The sequence below is a fragment of the Chlamydotis macqueenii genome, chromosome Z (genome assembly GCF_036417535.1).
Source record: "Chlamydotis macqueenii isolate bChlMac1 chromosome Z, bChlMac1.mat, whole genome shotgun sequence".
NCBI lineage: Eukaryota > Metazoa > Chordata > Aves > Otidiformes > Otididae > Chlamydotis > Chlamydotis macqueenii.
The window spans coordinates 2,373,849-2,394,781 of record NC_141593.1 but is presented as its reverse complement, the minus strand read 5'-3'; the positions used below and the strand labels follow the sequence as shown (position 1 = coordinate 2,394,781).

General features: G+C 43.6%; 1 protein-coding gene across 3 annotated transcripts in view; it reads right to left on the bottom strand.

Annotated features, from left to right (window-relative positions):
• ST8SIA5 (ST8 alpha-N-acetyl-neuraminide alpha-2,8-sialyltransferase 5) overlaps positions 1 to 20,933 on the bottom strand; it is a 72,646-nt gene that overhangs the window by 45,731 nt on the left and 5,982 nt on the right. For 2 of the 3 annotated variants that reach the window (XM_086771008.1, XM_086771010.1), the window contains exon 2: positions 3,863 to 4,562. In XM_086771008.1, the coding sequence (XP_086627134.1) occupies positions 3,863 to 3,993 (131 nt within the window). In that variant the 5' untranslated portion in view covers positions 3,994 to 4,562. Of the gene's footprint in view, positions 1 to 3,862; positions 4,563 to 19,905; positions 19,945 to 20,933 lie in introns of those variants that run through there. The other variant, XM_086771009.1, reaches the window with a different exon arrangement.

Genomic DNA, 20,933 nt, shown 5'->3' with positions numbered 1-20,933 from the left:
CAGGCTGCTAAAAAAAAAACAAACAACAGTATTAAGTGAAATCTCTGCCAATAGAATATTGGTATACAGCGAAGTACTGCTCTGATATTTTTCCCTTGCCAAGGCAGGCAGGGACCATCCTATTGATCTCTCCTATGCTACAGGTTGGGGGATGAAGACAGGGACCATTTCAACACGTTTTACTGTAGTGGCAGTTTCCTGATGTAATCCAGGATTACTCCCTGCTGGCCAAACAAGAGCTCACAAAAAAAAAAGGCCAGCCCTCAGCCGAGCATCTGATTCAAAAGAAAATTCAGCTGAAAGTTGAGCATTGGAAAGATGAGTCAATACAAAAGCAAGTGGCAGCTCTGGATTTAAGCACAAGTCCACAGCATTTAACCTACTTTAGCAGATCAATGCCGCAGATTTTTAATCATCACATTAATCCTAAAATAAAAATAATTACCCCAGAGATCTGTATTAAAGTCCCTTAATTATAAATCATTTCATCATCCTTTTTGCTCAGGATCAGGAGCTACAGAGACCAGAGCTTCCCGATGCCATTCACCAGCTTGCAGTTTAACTCTCTCGTTAGGACTTCAGCTGCTACTGTGGGGACGAGGCACTGGCCTCGCTGAGAGCACCCACATCCATCCCTCCTGGGGAAAAACTGAAAAAGGGAAAAAAAAAAAAAAAAAAAAAAAAAGGAGGGCAGGATTCAGCTTCCCAATGACATGGTACAAAACAACAGGGGAAGGAGCAGAGAACATTATATGGTGGGTGAAAAATGTGTGAATGCCTAGAAATTCAATCTCTACATTCTCCCCTCCTTCCAGCAATGCCAGGAGCTCATTAATGTCTCATTAAGGGAAAAGAGAGGACTTGACCAGAGGCTAGGCCCCTTACCAATTTTCACTGAGCAGAGTTTACTTCCTGGAGCATCTTCTCCTGCCTGCAGTCCTGCCATCCCCACAGCCACGCTTTGGGCGCACGGCCTCGGGCAAACGCAGGACCATGAGCCTCCACGGTGCCCTCCACGGAGAGCTTCAAGTGAGTTTTTACAGCAATAAAACCAGCCCATTCCCTGCTTGTAAGGGCAAGTGGCACGGCACAGCTTACAGCCAAGTTTTCCATCTTTCTCCCAGAAAAGGGTGCCTTCATCCGCACTGCTTACTGGGAGAAGTCCCTAGTCTATGCTGTCCCCTGCGTTGCGCCCAAGCTGTTTGTTTTAGGTCAGATTCCCCCTGTTTTGCTGGCCTTTACCCATTTCCACCATCTTCTTACAAAGAAGCAATCTAGCCCTGTGTTATATTTAGGCTTAAAAGCATTGTACATTTACTGGAACAGTACTTCAGGGCAATTTTGAGGTTTCTCTAAATACACGAGGGAATTTCTTCCCGCTGCCTTGGGAAGAGGCCCAGAGGCCTGTTATTGTTGCAGATGTTGAGAGGCAAGCAAAGGCTACCATAAAACAAGCAGCATGTTGAATCCTAGCGAGTAAAAGGCTTTAGGTTTAGGCAGCGTCCCCAAGCTCCAGCCTGGCAAGCGGCAGCAAAGCCGTAAATATTCCACTTCCCCTCTGCAAGGATGCTTTCCAAAACCACCGGCTCCACTGTGGTCCCTGGAGGTGCGAGCGACAACGTATCCAGGGAACCTCAGAGCCGGCATCAGCTCCTAACAGGGGACTTAACACCAGAGGTTTGTGAAAGAAAAGAGTAATTAAAGGTAACAGCTACCCCCGCACAGAGTGGACTGGCTATCAAGCTGCCTGGGAATGGTCACCAAAACATACTGCAGCGCATGAGAGTGAGAAAGGGAAAGAAAAAGTGAAAAAGTACCTTCATGATAATATTATGGTAACAGTGTCGGCTGCTATGTAAATCACCTTTCTGTCATTAATAACAGATAGCCTGAGACTGCCACATCCTGCACTTTTATTTCCATGAAAGATGGGAACTACCATTTCCCAGCAGAAAGGAGTCAAAGTGCTTTTTCCCTGGACTGAGTGGGGGTGAAACCCTCTTTGAGACTCTTCCATGTGATAAAAAATAGGAAAAGAAACAAATCGTTACAAAGCTGGAATAAAAAATAAAATAAACAGTGTTTTCCAGTCAAAGTGACAAAACGTAGGCACATCTCCCTGTTTGAGCCCCTTTGATGGCACAGTGCTCAGAATGAGACCTTTTCCTAGCAAGCCTAGGACTTGGACATCACCTTTTTTTCCTTCCCTGCAGCCTGCTGATGACAGGAGAGGCTCCCAGGGCACGAGGCAGGACAGAGACTGGCCACAGAGACCACTCACTGGAAGAGTTTTAGTTGCATCTTACTTCACCATTTCTCATTTCAGTTTATACTTGGGATATGTTTTTTATTGCTCTAATCCTGTTGCAGTCATTTTATCTTAGAAAAGCAAGGATTGGCAGGGCTGCAAGGTCTCCAGGGAAAAATTGAGAAAATAAGGCAAGATGAGATCGTAACTGGTCATAAAGTCATCCTCTCAACACCGAGGCAGCTCAGTAGCACTCTTGCCTACCTAACAGGTTTCTGAAGCCTCCAGAGAGGGAGATTTTATACCTCCTCAGGTAGCCTTTTTCTTCAAAAGTTTCCCCTTCATGGTTAAATCCAAATCTTTCCTGCTGCAACTTAAGTCCATGACATCTTGTCACGTCATGAGTCTTCAGAGGGATGTGTTTACTGCCTTCCTCTTGGTAGAAATAGTTTGGGTATTTCAAGACCGTTATCGTATCTCCCTTCAATTTTCCCCGACTCAAACAAACACGTTTTCTACACATCTGCTCATTCTTGCTGCTTTCTTTTTGCTCCTTGCAACTGAGTCACATCTCTCTGGAAGTGAGGTGCCCAAAAGCAGCCAGAGTGCCCCAGCTAAGGCCTCACCACTAAGCAAGGCACACAAATTGCTCTGTGGATAAACTACCACACTCCTGCCTATACATATTAATATCACACTTGCTGTTCCCCCCCAATGAGAAACATTTGCTGATCTGTCAGCATTTTGCTTGCTCTTGGCACAAGGCAAACAACTACATGAGTTGCAAAGCAGGCAAGATCCAAACCATTGATCTCTTCTGGCAAAATTCAGCTAAATTCCAGTAAAAAATTCCACAGCAGCTGCCCACACCACTGAAACCCACTTACCTCAAAGCATCTAAGAGAAACATTCCCCCTTATGAAATCATACAGTCTGTAACACCTCAAACTAGATTTAAGTAAAATAAACTCTGCATGGGTCAAGGTTAAACACTTGAAGGTCCCCGCTTGTGTTTGCTGTAAAAAGAGCAGCACCATTTTCAGATCAAAGGCTGATGTGCTCTACAACAAAGCAGTCTCAGCAGCAATTCATGAGAATACAGCAGTGGAAAAACTAAAGTGCTCTCTTTGTTACTTGGAACACTAATATTGCCACTTTGATTTTAGGAATTGCATCTGCATGTTTTTTTCTAAAGATATTAAAGTTTAGGCAAAGAGCATGCTACCTTAATTCAACCTCTCAAGCCATTTCAGTCTGAACTTACACAGGGTGAAAAGCCTATACAGCAGGGTCTGATCAGGGGGCAAACATTCAGGTGGTACAAGTCAGTCTAGCTTAAGTTAAGAAAGACCTAGGTTTTTACAACAGCTGAGGACTAAAATACAGTCTAAGAAACACACAATTCATTATATTCTGCCTAACATTCTCCTTTATTAATAATCTAACAGACATTGCAGATGCTGGATGCACCTTCCCAGATTGACAAGGTATTAATATTGTCAGCACAACACCGAAAAGTGGTTTGAAGGGTTATAATATAATGGTATGCCTGGACCTCTGCCTCCATTCAGTCCGATCAGACAACTTTTCCTACTCCCTCACATCCCCCCTTACCTTTTGAGATAGTTTCTCCCATAGAGGATCTGCTGCAGCAAGGTGACCACGGCAAAGGCGCAGATGAATATGAAGAACAAAGTTCTGTTTCCCAGCAAATCCCTGCTTGACGAAGGGTCAGTGTATCCCATCCTCGTTAAAAGCCACTGAAGCTCTGCTGGGTGAAATTCAGTTCATTGTCACCTTCATGCCCTTTTCGCTGGGAAGCGGAGGGGAATGCTTGCTGGCTTTTCTCTGAGGACAAGGTACTCCATTGTTTGACCCTGCTGCCCCTTCTTTGCCCCTTCTGGATGCGAGCTCCAGGATTGTGCGCAATGCCTTGCTTCCACGGTAAAGTTTCCAGGAGATTCAGACGTGGGTAACATCTAAAATCATCTCTCGGAGCTCTTTCAGTGCAGGCAGCTTGTGCTGTGCAAGAGGCATTCTGTTCCCTCTAAATCTCTCTTGAAAACCCGCTGCTAGTAATTATCTACTTCAATCCCATTTTCGTATTCCAGATGGGGGAAGCTGCAAATAAACGAGAAAACTGCAGCCAATGGCAAACACAGGGCTCCGGCAACTCACGTTGGAAACACATAGTCGTCAGCTCTTCTCTGCTTCTGCTCAGTGATTCCAACGAAACGTGCTTGCGAGGAGATGTGACGGGGGTCTGCTATTACTGAACAAGCGTGTAAGGATCATGAGGATTTCATTCAGTCCCCTGCAAAAAAAACCAACAGCAGCAATCTGGTCAGGCTAGCAGGAGAGCTGCATTTTGTGCAGCAGCGTGCCGTCCGAACCCTGCCTTCGGTACTGTAGCATTTGCATGCAGAATGCAGTGCCTTTAGTCATACACCGCTCGCTATTTGGGCTCCTACATTTCCCCTGGTTATTCCTCCGGAGTAAGCATAAGCAAGGTCACTGTGCATCTCTTCAAGGACAGAGCTCTCCGTTCCTGCATGCTGATTTATTGGAGGCTCTGAGTAACCTCACAGCCGCAGAGAGGGAGACTGCCTCTCAGTGCAGGCTCTACGAACCATTCATTTAAAGAGACAAATATTCTGATTGTTCCTCCACCAGAAACAGCTCTCTTTCGAAAGGGCAAAGCATCAAGAGCTTGTCCACTGCCATGATAACACCTCTAAAAGTCTCCTCATTGTCAGGAGAAGCTTGATTCAGCTCACAGGGAAATCGAAGGGAGTTTTGTTGCTGATTTCACTGTGAGCAATATCTGCCCCCAACCCTTAGCTTCTTAAAACAAGTTCCAATGAGAGCTTTACTCATGAATGAAACATCCTGGCAAGGAGGTTGTTTTGCCCCAGTAACAGACAGGAAAAGGATTTTGACAACAAAACGTGGAGGGGAGGGGAGGGGGGTAATTCTTTGTCTAAGAGAACGGGAAGATTTTTGTGTGAATAAATTTTCCAGCAGTTAAATCAGTGCATACAAAATGTTCCCGCGTGCCAGCAGCCCAGCTGTGCGAAGCAGCAAAGGGGGACCGTTTCTGGACTTTGTCTCAGCTGCAATTGTTACTGCATGGGAAGAAGGGCCAAAGGTAACTTTGTGCAACCCTTCCAACTCAGTTCCTGAAGCCAAGGCTAGTCCTCAGCATGACCCATAGCAATTTAGGCAAGTTAAGGGCTAAAGTAGGCTTTCCCTTACCTAATTTTAAGCAACAAAAGTAACAGAAGTGTTTAAGGACGGAACTAGCTCACTCTGAACTCCTGCAGGCAGGAAACCTCGGAGGAGACCAGCCCTTGAGAGACCCTTGACTTTGCAGAGATGGGTGTGGGGACCCAGCCTCTGATATGTTCTTCTTCAGTCCCTTTCAAAGCTGCCACACATGCATTTGTGAAGCCTGCCAAAGGATTCAGTTATCACCTGTGCATATAAATAGTGGTGATCCCAGCTCAGATCGAAGATTACCCACCAGCCCAGCGCCTTGTCCCTGACAGTGGCCAGTGATGGATACACAGGGAAAAGCAGAAGAGGGTGAGGACATATTGATACTTCCTTGGAAGCAATCTCCTAACATTTTGTGGCTCAGGGTCTCCCTGAACGAGGGGATGAAAAATAAAATTTTGGTTAGAAAAATAACTGAGTTGGATGCACTTATTTGTACTGTTCTGGGAATAGTACACATATCAGGGGACTGCAAATTAAATAGCAAATGCAGTTCGATTCCCTCTTGTCAATGTCATTAGCTCTAGGGCCAAAAATGTTTCTTGTAATGATCAGTTCACGTAAGACCATATGATACGAGAACATTTCCATACAGGAACAGTCCCATTTAGACGGATCTAACCGCACACCGTTCTCAGTAACAGGACAAGCAGTATGGCCATCAGAAATCCCAGGCTGGGACCCCACAAGACACTACACAGGCAGATTTGTACGGAGAAGCTGAGAGGTAAGGCCGGTAAGGGCAGATGTGAACGAAAATGTACTTAATGCTTTGATTTGTTGGATTTTTACTGATAGCTTTCAAAACTCTGCCTGAGAAATTTGTCTCAGTTGCTCCAAGAGTTATTTTACAATAACAGCAAAGTATCAGAGAGTAGAATTTGGCTTCTTAGGACCTCCTATGGGTGTGATGCTGGTTTTGCAGATTTTAATATCACCTAGGTTTTGGTGAAAACACTTTCAGCCTTTCTTCCTCTGTTCCCCTCCATACCCAGTGATTTTTTTTTTAATTGACATATCTGTGCTGTAGCGCAGCAAACTCATGAGCCTAACAGCTATTTTTTCTCCAGGACTGATGGTCAGCCTGAGCTGCGGTGAACAGCTCAGAAACGCCATGTACTCTCAGTCAGTCTTTGATTTTCTGAGTCGTCTCATCCTCCTGCGCTGTATCAGAGCTGGCCAGAAGATGCAGCACCTGAGAGGGCTACGTGCAGGACAGCTGCATGCCTAAAGCAACAACAACAACAAAGATATACATTATAAATGGAGAGGGGTTTTCTGTGCCAGATCTTGTGCAGACACCATTCCTAATGTCACACGTAAAAGAAATCTGTTTGCTGCCTTCAGCTCAGTACTACAATAACACTGCAGAGCTGGAAGCAGAGCAGCTCTGTGCAAGCATAAACAGAACAGGATGGCTATCGACAGATTTTCAAAGGATGCTCAAGGTTGCCTGCAGCATTTGCTGTGAGTGAAGACAGTCGTATAGTGCAGGCAGAAGGGCTGAATGAGCAATGCCAGCACTAATTCCCAAGGGCTCTGAGAGTTTGACTTGACAACGACTGGCCTCCTGCAAAGCATCAGGCCTCTGCAGAGAACAAATTAGGGTTTTTTTAAAAAATTATTTCACACCCTGCACTTAAGCAAGCAACGGGCAACAAAAGAGCCCCGTCTGAGTTTGAGAAGGGCTTGAGGAAAAGGACATTACAGAAATTTGTGTTGCAAACACAGATTTGCTGGGCATGACTGGGCCCCAGGTGCTGTGTACGGTGCTGACTGCTAGTCACGTAGGCGTTACCCCGCAACGGGCAATGTACCTACAACAGTACTGGAAATGTACAGGGAGTCCGGGCCACATCACACGATACTGCAGTTAGCGTCACACCAGAGCACAGGAACCCAGTAAACAAGATCTTTTCCGTCATCAGAGGGTTGAGTATCACTTAGCTAGTATCAGGTACTCAGAGTACCTCTTATGAGATTGTGAGAGAGGGATGGGTAAGGTGCATGACATGCACAAGCTCACAAAGGCTATTCTTGTATCGTTTCTTGGAGTATAGACTTCAGAGGCCACAGCAAAAGTGGCAAAATGGAACTGCTCACAGCCTATCACAATATGGAGCTGCCCAAAGCCATCTGTCTTACAGGTTACCGGCCTTTGTTTGATGTGTGTGAGCTACTAGAGATAATCTATTTCAAGAAGCTCCTCCGGCCTGAGCAGTGAGACTCAGAGCTCTCTAAAAGAAACATGAACACGTTCCAGACAGTGATACCCTCCAATGGGAGCTCATTGTTTGCTCTTAAGTCCAAATGAAGCAGAACTAAATTTAAAAAAAAAAAAAAAAAAAAGAAAAAAGAAAAAAAAGAAAAAAGTTAACATTGAATCTCAAAGACAAAGAAATTTTGGCCAACCTCCAATACTACGTTTCTGAAGCTCCACACACGGAAAGCTGAATTAGCAAAAGGAAAAAACTTGGTAGGAGTCAGACTCTATTTCTCTTCTGCAGGGAACAAGAACATCTCTCTCTGCTGAAAGGACAACATGCAGCACTTACTTCTAGGCTGCAGTTTATTTCATAATGCAAATTAAACAGAAAAATTCATTTCTGATGAGCAGGTCTGATTGGAAATTTCCTTAAGCACCTTGCACCAAACCTGTTATTTGAATGACTGTTTGACTGATTATGCACTCTAATTTCAGCTGAAAGCAAGGGCATTTAGTGTCTGGGATAGCAGGATCTGTCCGTTGGTTGTTTAAATCACGGTATACCTAACTGAACATGTTAAAGTCCCAGTATCACACAGGTTCAGACGAAAACAAAATATGCTTCACGTTCCCCTTCAGGATTTTTTCTCTCCCTGCCTGCTCAGCCACTCTCCACTCCTCTCCATGACTGTTACACAGATTAAAGAACTTCACACACTATGGGCTGTACAAGGTTCTAGTAGAACACTTTTTACATCTCATTCTAGTATCTTTTTTTCCCCCTAAATTAAAATTAAATCAAGCCTGTTTACAGTTTCTGTGATGCCTGTGTCAACTGCTAGATCCCTGATTTTGCAAGGCACTGGCACATTAGGTGTACGCCTGGGAAGGTTCTGCTGAATATGAAACTCAAAAACATATGCTTATCAATATTAATTTTTTGCAGATATGATACATGAATTTATTAGCATAATCTAGTGGTTAACACAATGTCTAATCCCCCATCAGTGCCACAAATCCATATGTCTTCAGCTGAGATCTTAAAGGAGGCTTAAATGATTCAGCTAAGATGTAAACATTTATTTCCTCCTGAGTTGGGCTAAGCCACGAGGAGATGACAAACGTCTATGTTGGCATCAGACCTCCTACCTGTGGAGCTGCCTGAGCTGGAGGAAGTGTCCTGAAGACAGCATATGGTCTGTACACTGGATATACATTACATCATCTATGGAATCATGACCAGCTTGGAGAAGACTGGAGAAGAAATGATCTCGGTGCATAAAATAATGCAGAGGCTGCCACGGCTATAGTGATGCACATTTACTATTAACAGTTTCTTACAGCAGCGCTTGCTAAAACCTATGGTAAAATGCAAAACTAAGCTGGGCTCAACGCTAGGAGCAGCCTTTATTCTCCAGTGGTGTTCCCAAACTCCTAGAAAATATAGGAAGTTTAGGGTGATTGTTACAATCCCGTACAGGCTCACAACCCTGCAAATATTTGGGAATGATGGAAGCTCACTTTCTCTACAGGGAAAAAGAAACAGGAGCAAATTGCCTTTACAGGAATCATCTGTTAAAAGCATTAGTATGATTTTGGAGCACCTGGATTTAGCACCAAATCAACAGGACTGAGATGCTGGCAGAACTGTGGAGAGGTCAAAGGGCTTCCATGGCCAGAATAGGAACATGATCCTGCCTCTATCCCAAACAAGTCATAACTTCCACATAGTTCATTAAAACCGAACTTAAAACCTTTTACTGAAAGCCTGGAAAGTGCTGTAGTCAGTGGCACTCACTTTGCAAGTTTAATGGCAGTTGAAGGTTTTGACATTTCCTTTCCCTGAAAATATTCTAGCATTAACACTACAATGAACAAATATTTTCCATGGTCAAAATAAGGACTGGACATTATCTAATGCCAAAAAAAACCTCAATTAATAAAAATGTCACTATTTTAACAACACATTTTACAGCAAAAATAAAAATGTTAATCCAGATACTAAAACAAAAGTATAATATGGTATATAAAGTCATCCATGCTAATCCATGCTCAATTTAGTCCATGACAAAAGTTAAAATAAGAAAAAAAAATCCAACTGGCTTCTGCAGTCTTCAAACCGCTCCCCCCCGCCCCCCCGCCTTACTGAAATACATTTTATTTCGCTCTTCTGGCACCATGGAAGTGCTCATCAAAAACCTGGACAACCAACCCTTAAATAAAGAAATCTCTGTCCCTACAGTACTGTGACTAGGCACACCTTTCTGCCCCTCCTATGACAATGTGGATTCAGCTTTTAAGCTCTGCAGAGTGTCCGGTCTGACCTGCACGGGCTTACAGAGATGGCTACTAATAAACGCGGTGACCCATTCAAATTCCGTATTTTGGATCTGCCGTGAATTCTTGGGTCACGCCTATCTGTATTAGGGCAGCAAATAGAGACCACTACTGGAACAGGACTGTATGTTAGACACTGAGGCTGGGCATTAGCAGAGCCATTTATAATTTAAATTGTAATTTTAATTTATGATTTAAGTAGGCAAGAAAGGTGAGAGAGCTATTTGTTAGCCCCTTTGACAGAGAGCAGGAATTGTAGTTTAGAGGTGTTATTTTTCATAGCATGCAACTTGCTCAGCTTGCAAACACCTACTAGGATGCAAACCTAGGATGCTTTGCCGGCTCTGTGAACATAAATGTCACAGGCAGTGCTGACACAGGCAGGGAGATCGAGGGCCACAGCCAAAAGGGAATTTAAGCATTTTCCTGCTCTTGAAATTTTGGGAGTTAAATGAAAATTCTTGTTTGGCCCATGGCTGCAGTCCAGGGCTACAATTCAGATAAGGACTTACAGGGAGATATTAATCTCAACTGAAGCTTGGGGCTAGCTCGGGAGTTGTTCTGACCTCAACACAGCACAGAGCTTTGGGAAATCGCAGCTACCCACGACCCATGAGCCCCATGACGCTGGAATGAGTCTAAAACAACTCCCCAGCCTGAAGGTAGTGATCCACGCTTCCTCTGCTTGCACGCTCAAACGTAAGCACAGCGGACATACTTTTAAAAGTATCTCTAGTTATCGCTAATGAATGTCTGACCAGACTGCATCCTCCACAATGTACTGCCAGGAAGAAACCCCAAACCTGACCCCATTGACGTCTGCTGTATTCCACCCACTTCCACTGCTTATTTCTCTCCAGCGTAGCACCGCCACTACAGCCTCCCTTCAATTAGCCAGAAAGTTTTGCACATTTATCAGCAGTCTTTGGTGGTGGTGTTGACCTTTTGTGAGAAAGCCTGCAAGGGGTTATATATTTATACAGCTGATTACAGCCTCTCGGTTGTGCTTTTTCTTTAAAAACCTAAAATGGGGAAGACAAGAGTGGTAGTTTATCCCCAGCCTATTATTCGTCTCCCACGCAGGGAGCTGAGACAGCATCTAGCCAACAGGATCCAGTGTATCTACTGGTATTAAAGAAATGCCTTTGACAGGGAGAGACATCCTCAGGAGAGCTCCCCTCCGAGCAGAGGGAAGCACAGCATGGCATTTAGCCAGAATAGGGGTTGTTTTTTTTTTTTGCAAAACATTCCCATCACCATCGCTTTTATTTAAACTTCACTTTCAATGAACTTTTTAATTTTCTTCCAGGTGTAGCCTCTGGAGCTAAGAAGTTTGTGCATGGGTTTTTTTTCACGCAGTGTGGGTAGGAAGGTATGTGGGAACTGTAATTCAGTCGCTTTAAATCTCATGAAGCTGAAGCTTGAAAGGAAAAATAATAAATGGTTCAGATTGTCAGGCTCAGTGCAATTCTCAATCAATTAAAGCTTATTTTAGCATCAGTGCAGTTTATTTTTAAAAAGTTCTCCTGGCACTTTGATGCTTTTATGTTACTGTGTAGCAGAAAGGTCTTGCTGGGAACAAATTACTCTTGGTAAAGCATTTTCCAAACTGCATTTTCAGTTTCTGTCAAATGACAATAAATAAGACCCACATGAGTGAACAGCAGCAACAAAATAGCTGGTAGCAGTGAGAAGAGTAAGGCTTTGGACCTGGGTAAAGGAAGAAGATAAATCTGGGGCTCAGGCACCATAAAAACATTGTTGTTTGGGCTCAGAGTCAACAAACATATTCCTCAATGCATCTAAATTTCAGCTGTGATTCAGAATGCTGGGACATTAAACAGCAAAAAGTGACTAATGAAGATATTCTACATCAGATTGCTGCCTTTTCACAGCCAGTTTAAGATGAAATATTGTATCTGCATTTTGGATCTTCTTGGTTCTCATTTCACAGATGTGGATGACACAGGAACAGCCAAATCAGAATTCCTCTTTTGCAATCCGTGCAGCACTAAAGAAAATGAACCACGGTGCTTGATTCATGCTGAAAGTTTCACAGGTCCAAAAGCTGGCTAATTGGCTCTTCCCTGATGTGACAACAAAAATCTAACTCGTACTGTCTCTGGGTGCTTGCAGTCTATGAGACTAGACTGGCAAACAAGAACAATGCTGTGAGTTCACCTCAACTGGAATCACAGATGAAATATTTTCTGAATAAAAGCAGCAGTAAGCACACTAAATTCTCCAGTATTTTTACTGTGACAAAGAGATTATGGAGGATATATGCTAAATTGTTGCATACTGTCATTATAAACTGATTAAACTTTTGCTCTATGGTTTAACACCCAAGGAAATTAAAAGAAAGGTTGAATGGGGAATGAAGAGTGTACCTTACCTGTTTTTAATTTACAGCTCTCTCGCCTCCCACTTTGCCTTGCTTTTCCTCCTTCAGGCCTGGAGCCACCCCTCACAATACACCACCCTGTCTAGAGTTTTTTCCATTCACTTTTCCCAAGTGGAAAAATGCGCAATATCAAATACAAAGCAATAGGGAACTTAAAGCCTTTCAGCGCAGCAGGGAACTACGGCACGGTCATCAATTTCCCTCTGAGAGCTCACGTTCAGGTGCTATCCCCTCACCTTGGATACCACCACAGGTTTGGCTTGGAAATCCATATAGCACCCATCTGCTTTGGGCAAAGGAAGGGCACGCCTTGTTTCCTCAGCACTGCTTCTTCCAGTTGATGAAACAGAGGAATTGGCTGGCACTGCAAAAATCAGCGGCTTTCACGATAAACATTGTGCTGTGGCACACGATCTCGGTTTAGATGGTCACCACCTTCACACATCTTGCTCCAGGCCACACACCTGACAAATCCCTGCAAGCTCTGACTGGCCCTACACAGAGCAAAGCTTGACTTTGAATTTTAAATACATACTTGAGTTCACCAGCTGCTGCCTGGAACCAGCACATCACCCTTTCCTAAAATATGCAGGAAAGTCATTATTTCATGTCCGTTGCCCTTCCTTGCCATCCCCACTCTCCCATCACAGCACACCTGTGCTCCAGAACTTACATGTTCCTGTTAAAAGTATTATCTTCCCAGCAGCTAATGAAAAGTTACAGAGCTACAAAAAAAGTTAACAGCTCAACAATACCCATCCAACTGACTTCAAACATCAGCTCCAAGTGTTTCATACCCCATCAGTTTTAATAGGTTATTAATATTAAAAGTAAGAGATTCAATTACAAAATCATTAACTATTCCCTAGTTTGCAATTTTTGCTAACTATCCAGTCCTTTTTTTTTTAACGTAAACCCGTAAACTTTCTCCCAGCAGGCCAAAAACCGAGTTCAGTCTTATCCTCATCCCAGGGGGGGACAACGGCTCTAACTATCATCTGCTAATTAGGAGGAGGTTTGAGCTTAGCTCCATGTGTCACTAGACTTCTTTCATGACTTCAGGCAGAGCTACGCCACAGTGCTGAGATCTCCAGGCTGGCTTGGGAAGGCAAAACGGCACTTTTGCAAAAGCATGGCTGTTTCCAGCACTTGAACTGTGATTTCTGCGAGGTGTGGTGGAGTCATCGACCACTTAGTCACCTTCCGCTTAGTCACCTCACCTTACGCTCCATATGCCATGCGGATGAGTATCTTTACCCTCCTCAGCATCTCCTCCCTCATTTCTGAACTAGCATTCATAGCATTTCTTGGCCTTGCAGGTGTATTGCAGGAGGAAGGAGGACAACTGTGTGAAGCTTTCCACTTGCGTACGGCAAAAAAAACTCTTCTGCCTTTTAACATATGACTTTGTCAGTCTGAGGGATGCAAAAGCAGAATCCACCAGACTGGGCACAGGATTCAGTTCCCTAAGCGCTGCCATCCTGAACTACTTGACATTCCACAGGATCATCTGCTTAAGGCAGACAAGTATCACACAGAGCTCATGGGAACCAGGAAAACTAGGTATTAATAGCCCTAAACATAGATGTACCCAGCTCCCACCATAAATACACATCCCTACAGCCTACCGAAACCCTCCATGCAGTTAGCTGAGATTTAGTCAACACATTCCATGGAGAACAGCAGTTCTTTTAATCCTAAAGTAAATTTCTAAGCTATATCAAATTAATCCCATCCTAGAAACGCCTTTGTCTTTCCTGAGCATAATGGGAGATTGGGATCACCAGTTCAGTTGCAGGTATCTGCATGGTGGATGCCTAAACGCTGATGTGAGCCAGGTGTGGAAAAAGCATGAAAACAAGTTGAAGTTAATGCCAGGTAAGTAACACAAGGAAGTGAGCTATGAATATTTTCGCCTTAATATTTAATCCACTGAAAGTGCCTATATTAATTCCAGTGAAATTGTCACAGAAACTCACATTTCCTGCAGCCACCTACCATTGAAGGGGGATAAAGCCACAGAATTTCTCCAAGATTTCCAGCTATATACTGGTCCTCTTTTTTCTCTCGCATAGCTACTGTAGATGCTGATCAGCAAATGAATAAAACATACTTTCATGCGAACGAAACAACATGTGCCAGCTTTGCTGCTGGCGCTCTGTCCGCATGACTAGCACTCCCCTTTGCTAACCCTCCTTCCCACTTCTAGTATTAACCCTCCTCTCACAGGCAAAAGGAATTTAAGGCAAATCTGGGACTCGTGAGACTTCGTCCCCCCCAGTAACATTCAAATATGGTCTGGGGTGAGGAGAGGGGGGGAGTGACCTTTCCAGACAATACAAGAAAATCAGATTCTTTAAAATACCATTTCTCCTAGAACTGAAAGAATTTTAAAAGCTACAACAATTAAATAATTTGAAAGTACTGAAAGGAAATGCCCAGTTACACAGCGCATAGCTTTTGGAACTCCCTGCCACATGGCAAAGTGCTCACTGAGATTCAAAACCTCCTTTGACGACCCATGCAAAGGCTAAGAGCATTGACAGCTTCCCAGATTGCTTACTAACACCCCAGAACCACTGCATGAGCCGCTCAGAACTTCCTCAGCTGGGCTATTCTGTAATCATCTGTCAGGCAGGTGGGAGATAGGAACAGCTTGCATGACCTGAAGCACTTATTATTCAACATTCTCTTATTTTCATGCCCTTGCTAAGACGCCTGACCTCCAGGTTCCCCCACAGGGATGGCAGGGAAGAGTGACAGGAATATAAAATTTGAAAATACTCGCGTTTGCATAATTTGCTCCCTGGGTGAAATCTGAGAGCGAAATCAGGGAGGCTAAGGACTCTTAAGAGAATCTGCCCTGGTTTTTAGGTTATATTTCACCCTTTGGTCATCTCACTTGGTAGCAGACTAAATTCCACCTGCTCTGGCAATAACAAATACAGCTTACAGGGGTGACAGTTCCTGGTACACCGCTTTACTTGCTATGAACACGTCAGGAAAAGGAATTAAAATGCTTACAAAAGAAATCTTCACTCACTGCACCATTTGAAGGTTAGCAGACAAACCCTGCAATAACGAGCAGCTAACGACTGGGTAAATGCCAGATTTCACTGAGTTGTGCCAGGGATGTATTTGGCCATGTATTTTTCATTCGTACATCCCCCAGAAAGTTGAATCATCGGGCAAATTCTGCATTCATGCTTAATCAGAACCTAAGCCAGGACATGCTTAAATCAATTGGGAGGCAATCTTGATTTCCAGGGGAGGAAGCAGAATCTAAATCACTTTATTATCAATTCAGACTTTTTTTGTTTGTTTGTTTTTGTTCTCACAGCAAAATCTACTGTGCAAATAGCTTTAGCCTACCCCTATTACCATCAGTAATAGAGATCCTTAATCCAGCAACTGGCCAAGCACCCGCAAGCTCTTTTAAAGCCCTAGGGAAAGCTTACAGCAATCCTGGGAAGCATCCAATATCATATTGGACTGATATGTAGAATAGCTATTTCAGGCTTTTTTCCCACCTCCCTTTTTTGCAGGTGAGGGACACCACACAATTATTACATTTAAAAGAAAAAAAATACTTTTGTGGGGCTGATGTGTTGAAGAGGTATTCATGACTTTCCAAGAAGAATTCTAATAGTTTCTGAAGGCAAAATATTGCAACTTTTTGAAGTAGTCGTGATCCTGCAGGTGATGAATTATCTGCAATGAGATTAAGACCACTTACTGAGAAACACGCTGTTAAGAATGGAGTGAAGGAAAACACCCCCACAGAAACCTGATTAATCAAGTACAATTGGCAGCAAGCATAGAAGAGAGATTGTGTTCTTTAAGAGGCATTTCTCTGTGCAGACTAGTTTTCGCCTGGCTCCAAGTGACATTGTCATGTTTTCCAGACCTTGTCAGAGGCTCTGTCGCCACCTCAAACCCCACAAGTCCTGACATTCTGCTCGGGCTCAAGTCTTTTACAGATGCTGGGTGACAAGTAAGAGGGAAGGTAACCGGCATCTTCATTGGTCCCAACAAAGCCATCACTGCTAAAAATCTGCATTTCCCTGTGAAAATCCTCCTCCTGTTAAAGACGAGGTACATCGGTATAATGCGCACTGAGCTGGGTGTAAGGCACACCCAGGAGCTGGTAAGGCGCTGCTCTCCAGACCATCCGTGATAACACAGAATCACAGAATGGTTTGGGTGGGAAGGGACCTTCAAAGTCCATCCAGTCCAACCCCCCTGCAAGGAGCAGGGACATCTCCAACCAGATCAGGTTGCTCAGAGCCGCAGAGCCAACCTGGTCTTGAAGGTTTCCAGGGATGGGGCATCCATAACCTCCCAAACATGCTACTGGGAACCTCTTTGGGCCCAGCTCTTTTGAGGTGGGAAGAGGGTGAAGTTTCCCCCCCTCACAGTTAGAATTTGACAACCAGAAGTGGGTATCACTCCTTCTCCATGCCTGATTTTAGGGAGTTAACTTTTTCCCCCCTCTGTGTTATTTTAGCTCCTTTTCTGAACGTGTAACAGATGTGCCCAGAGCTCAGAAAAGGAGCTTTGGGAAACATTTCTGTTTTTTCACTAAACAAATTCTGACAAGTTGAACATCCAAAGTACATCAGCTCCCTTCCCCTCTCCGACCTCTGCCTTCCAGCTTGGGGAGGCTGTCAAAGGCCTTTTCTCCTTCCCTCACATTTTCTGCGTCCGCAGCCTGGTCTGTGCACTGTTACCGCTTGCATGCTACCCTGGGGCGACACAGCATCTCCTGACTCTGGAAGAGATTAAATTATATTATTCTGGGTACAGAAAGGGTTTTCTTTGACTCTCCTACATCTGCGCAGTTAGGTGGAGCATCTGGTCTAACAGGCCCTAATTAAAAAGAAAAAAAGAAAAAAAACAAACACTTTCTCAAACATTTCCAACTAGCTGTTTCAGACTACATTATTTTACGGAAGCATTCATGGTGTGCCAGGACAGAATGGGTTTTTAATGGCTGAAGATAAAATTAAGCTGCAGTATAATAAATACTACAACCTGGCCTAAGCTGGTATTACGTCTGGAAAAAGCAAACCTGCCCTGCTCTCAGCTACCCATCTTTGCTGTTGCACTGTTCCTGCCCTTGTACAGCATCAGTGTTTGCACAGATGCGTTGTGACCATCAGAAAGGTAATCCAGTTTAGAATAAACCCAGCAGGAAAATAATTTAAATGTTAGTTTTCATGTGGATCAGCTTCCCGGTCCACATTCACTGCACAAGCACGCAAACACTCACAGAAAGCAGGAGAGGGGTTGACAAGCAGGAGGTATGAGCAGGGAAGCTGGAGATGAAGGGGTGAGAAGGACAGCCTGTTTTGGCAGCTGTGCTGGCTTTTGTCAGCTGAAAGTGTTTGCAAAATGATGGCCTGAATAAGTGACTTGTGGCATTCTCAAGCAAGCCTGGCTGAAATCTTCGGACAACATCGTATCATGTCTCTATTTTTGCACAGCACGGGCTGATTTTCCAGCAAAACTAGTTTATTCAAGTAGGCAGAAGGATAAAGACGTGTCACACAAGCAGCCAGGACAAAAAGCCTAAGAGCCATGTAGAGATGGGGAGTTCTAACCGCAGGAGAGCTACTGCCTCACTGTGTAACCTTGGGAAAGGTGCTTGGCCTCAGCTTGCCTTAGCTGGAAAGCCAGTGGGGAGGGATGTGCGGGTGCACAAGCCTAACAGCGTGATGCTGTGGCTGAGCTAGGCTTCGCTGGATGCTGTATAGCTGCTTGTGGGCAATTATGTACAAAATCACAACAGTGACGCTAGAAAGCTCCAGGCATCTCCACCACATTTTGCTGGCCATTAATCCCACAGAAGGCTGCTAATGGCATCTGATTGCCTTCCTTGTGCTGCTGCCATCTAAGGTCACTCTGAAGGACACAAACTCTCCTATATTTTACAGTATGAGATTCAGGCAAAATAATAACCACATCACGTTAGTTTATTGTCATTGCAGAGAAAACGACAATAAGCTAACATGATGTGAATTTTATTTTTTAAGTCTACAGCCATGAACTGAAAAGGAATAAACTCTTGAAAAGCAAAGATCTCTGATGATAAATGAAATACGATCTAGTGACAGCGGATGAAGAATTCATCTGTGGCACTTCCACTACTAAAAACCTTTAGAACAACCCTCTTGATTATGAACCCAAACCACTGCAAAGCACTACTGTGGTGCAGCTCTCGCATGACTTCCAGCGTGGTTAGGCAATGGCCAGCGCTGGCTGTGGCAGGTTATTACGATTTGTTCCTTCCCAGTAAAGATAACAGACATATCAGTTATTACCTGATTTGAAAAGACCTCACAAAGCAACCCAGAGCCAGCTTTGACTATTGCTCAATGTCGGGCCTGATATCAGAGGGTAGCAGCTCTTTCTCAGAGTCTGGAAAGTCAACAATCACGTGCAGAAAGAACAAAAATAGAGCCAAGCTGCAGAAAAAGGCAAGGACTCTGCCCGTCTTGACACTTGGGCAGCTCCTTTCAGCCTCAACGAAAGAGTCCATCTGGCTCAGAAAGGATGGTGAGTATCACCACACGGGTTAGTTAGCAAAGAGATGTAGCTTCCCTGTAGCTAAAGACAGTGATAATGAGATTGTGTCACTTGGCATGCGTACCACCGCCTGCCCTCCTGTTTGACCCCAGGAGGGGTTAAGCTAGAAGCCCAGATTGATCCCTCCTGTCCTGCATAAGGAAAACTCTGACGGAACAAGAGAGGGTACCTGGAAGTCAAAGGCATCAGCTAAATGGCATGAACCAGCTAGAGAGAAAACTCTCACATCCTATGGAACAGCTCCAACACAGGACTAGGTTAGGAACAATGACTTAGCTCTGCCTAGATCTCTTAAAAACACATTGAAAACACACTTTAAAACACGTAAAATTGAGAGGTTTTATTACAGACTAGTGAATGTCCAGAGGGAAAACTAACCAGCTTATATAGCAAGTGAGCCTCACGACTTCAGCCAAACACATTTTTTCATACGGCTTGCAGTCGAAGGAGGATCCAAACGGTATACTGAACCCTACCTTCAGGGTAGCAGCGTAGTTGAGAGGAAAATTTGACCGGAAAAAAGGAATTAACTATCCATTTCAATTCCTGCTGTAAGCATTCCTCATTATCCACAGCCGATGGTTTTAGAACAGTAGGTCTGAGGATTAAAGTATTACATAGGCTGAAAAAAACACATCAAATCTCTAAAATTACTTTGCTTTCTATCATTTAATACTCTGCCCATTCTTAGGATCAATTCTTAGGTCCTCATTCACTAATGGGAACCTCCACCTCAAATCTAGTTAATGTCTAGGGTTACTCACTCCCTTTCAGAGGCTTTTATAAGCAATTCTGCCTCCAACTCTGCTTTATCCTATTTCGTCATTTGTACTCTTCAAATCCTACCTTAATGGTTACCCTGGGAACCAATGAACGTCCCACATAGATTAAGAAGAAATACAAGCCTGATTTTTTCTTTACCCGGATAATTCTTAACACAAAATAGTAACGCAATGTCCATTCACTCAAATATCTTCGCTGCAAATAATATACCAGACTATCAGCCTACCTTCTGACAAAAAAAAAAAAAAAATGCATAAAAACTAAAGTTCCTGATCCAAATGTCCTCTTTTTACATGAGAAAATTCCAGAGTTCAGGCAACAGACTGCTTTACCTGTGGGACTTGGGTCCTTTTAACGCAAATAATAGAAACTAAATTTTCTGGGTGTTACCTTACATAGAGAGAGGGGGGGAAAGCATATTTATTAAAAGTAGCAAATAAAAAGTATGATTAATGCTTAATCTTGACAGCATTAATTCCATCTACATCTAATTAAGGATATATATTGTGGGTTTTTTTCTGAATTAAAATTTTTTAAAAATTAAATCTAGCTTCCCTTCTGGAGGAAAAGTACACTGGCTCTTGCTGTGGGCCTGCTCTGAACATGCGTGTGGTGTGTAACACACACAATTCATTTGATTGAACGTTAGATCTCTCAGTGATAGGTCTCTAGAAGGGCCATTCTGCAGATGAAAACAGGCACCGCCATAAATGTTTCATTGCTTTTTAAGGTGGATAGACAGGCAAATCAGCCATTGAGTGCACTTCTTGCTCCCCACTGGCTACAGAAAGCGGTTAAATGACTCACTTAACTACATATCTATCTTCTTTACAACTAAAACTAAGTGAGATTAATCCCCAGCTTGATTCAAAGCTCACCGAAGACAATGCAGAAACTACTGTTAACATTCTTGGACCTTGGTTCTTTACATTACTGAGAGGTAAATAAGGCCTCCTTCACCATTGAGACCATTCTACCCAACATGGATTAAAGCCAATGCACAGACGACACTGTCACCCATCCAAACCACCTTCCTTCCTTCCTTCTTATATCTCTCTTTTAATTTCTTTCCTCTTTAAACAGACATCTAG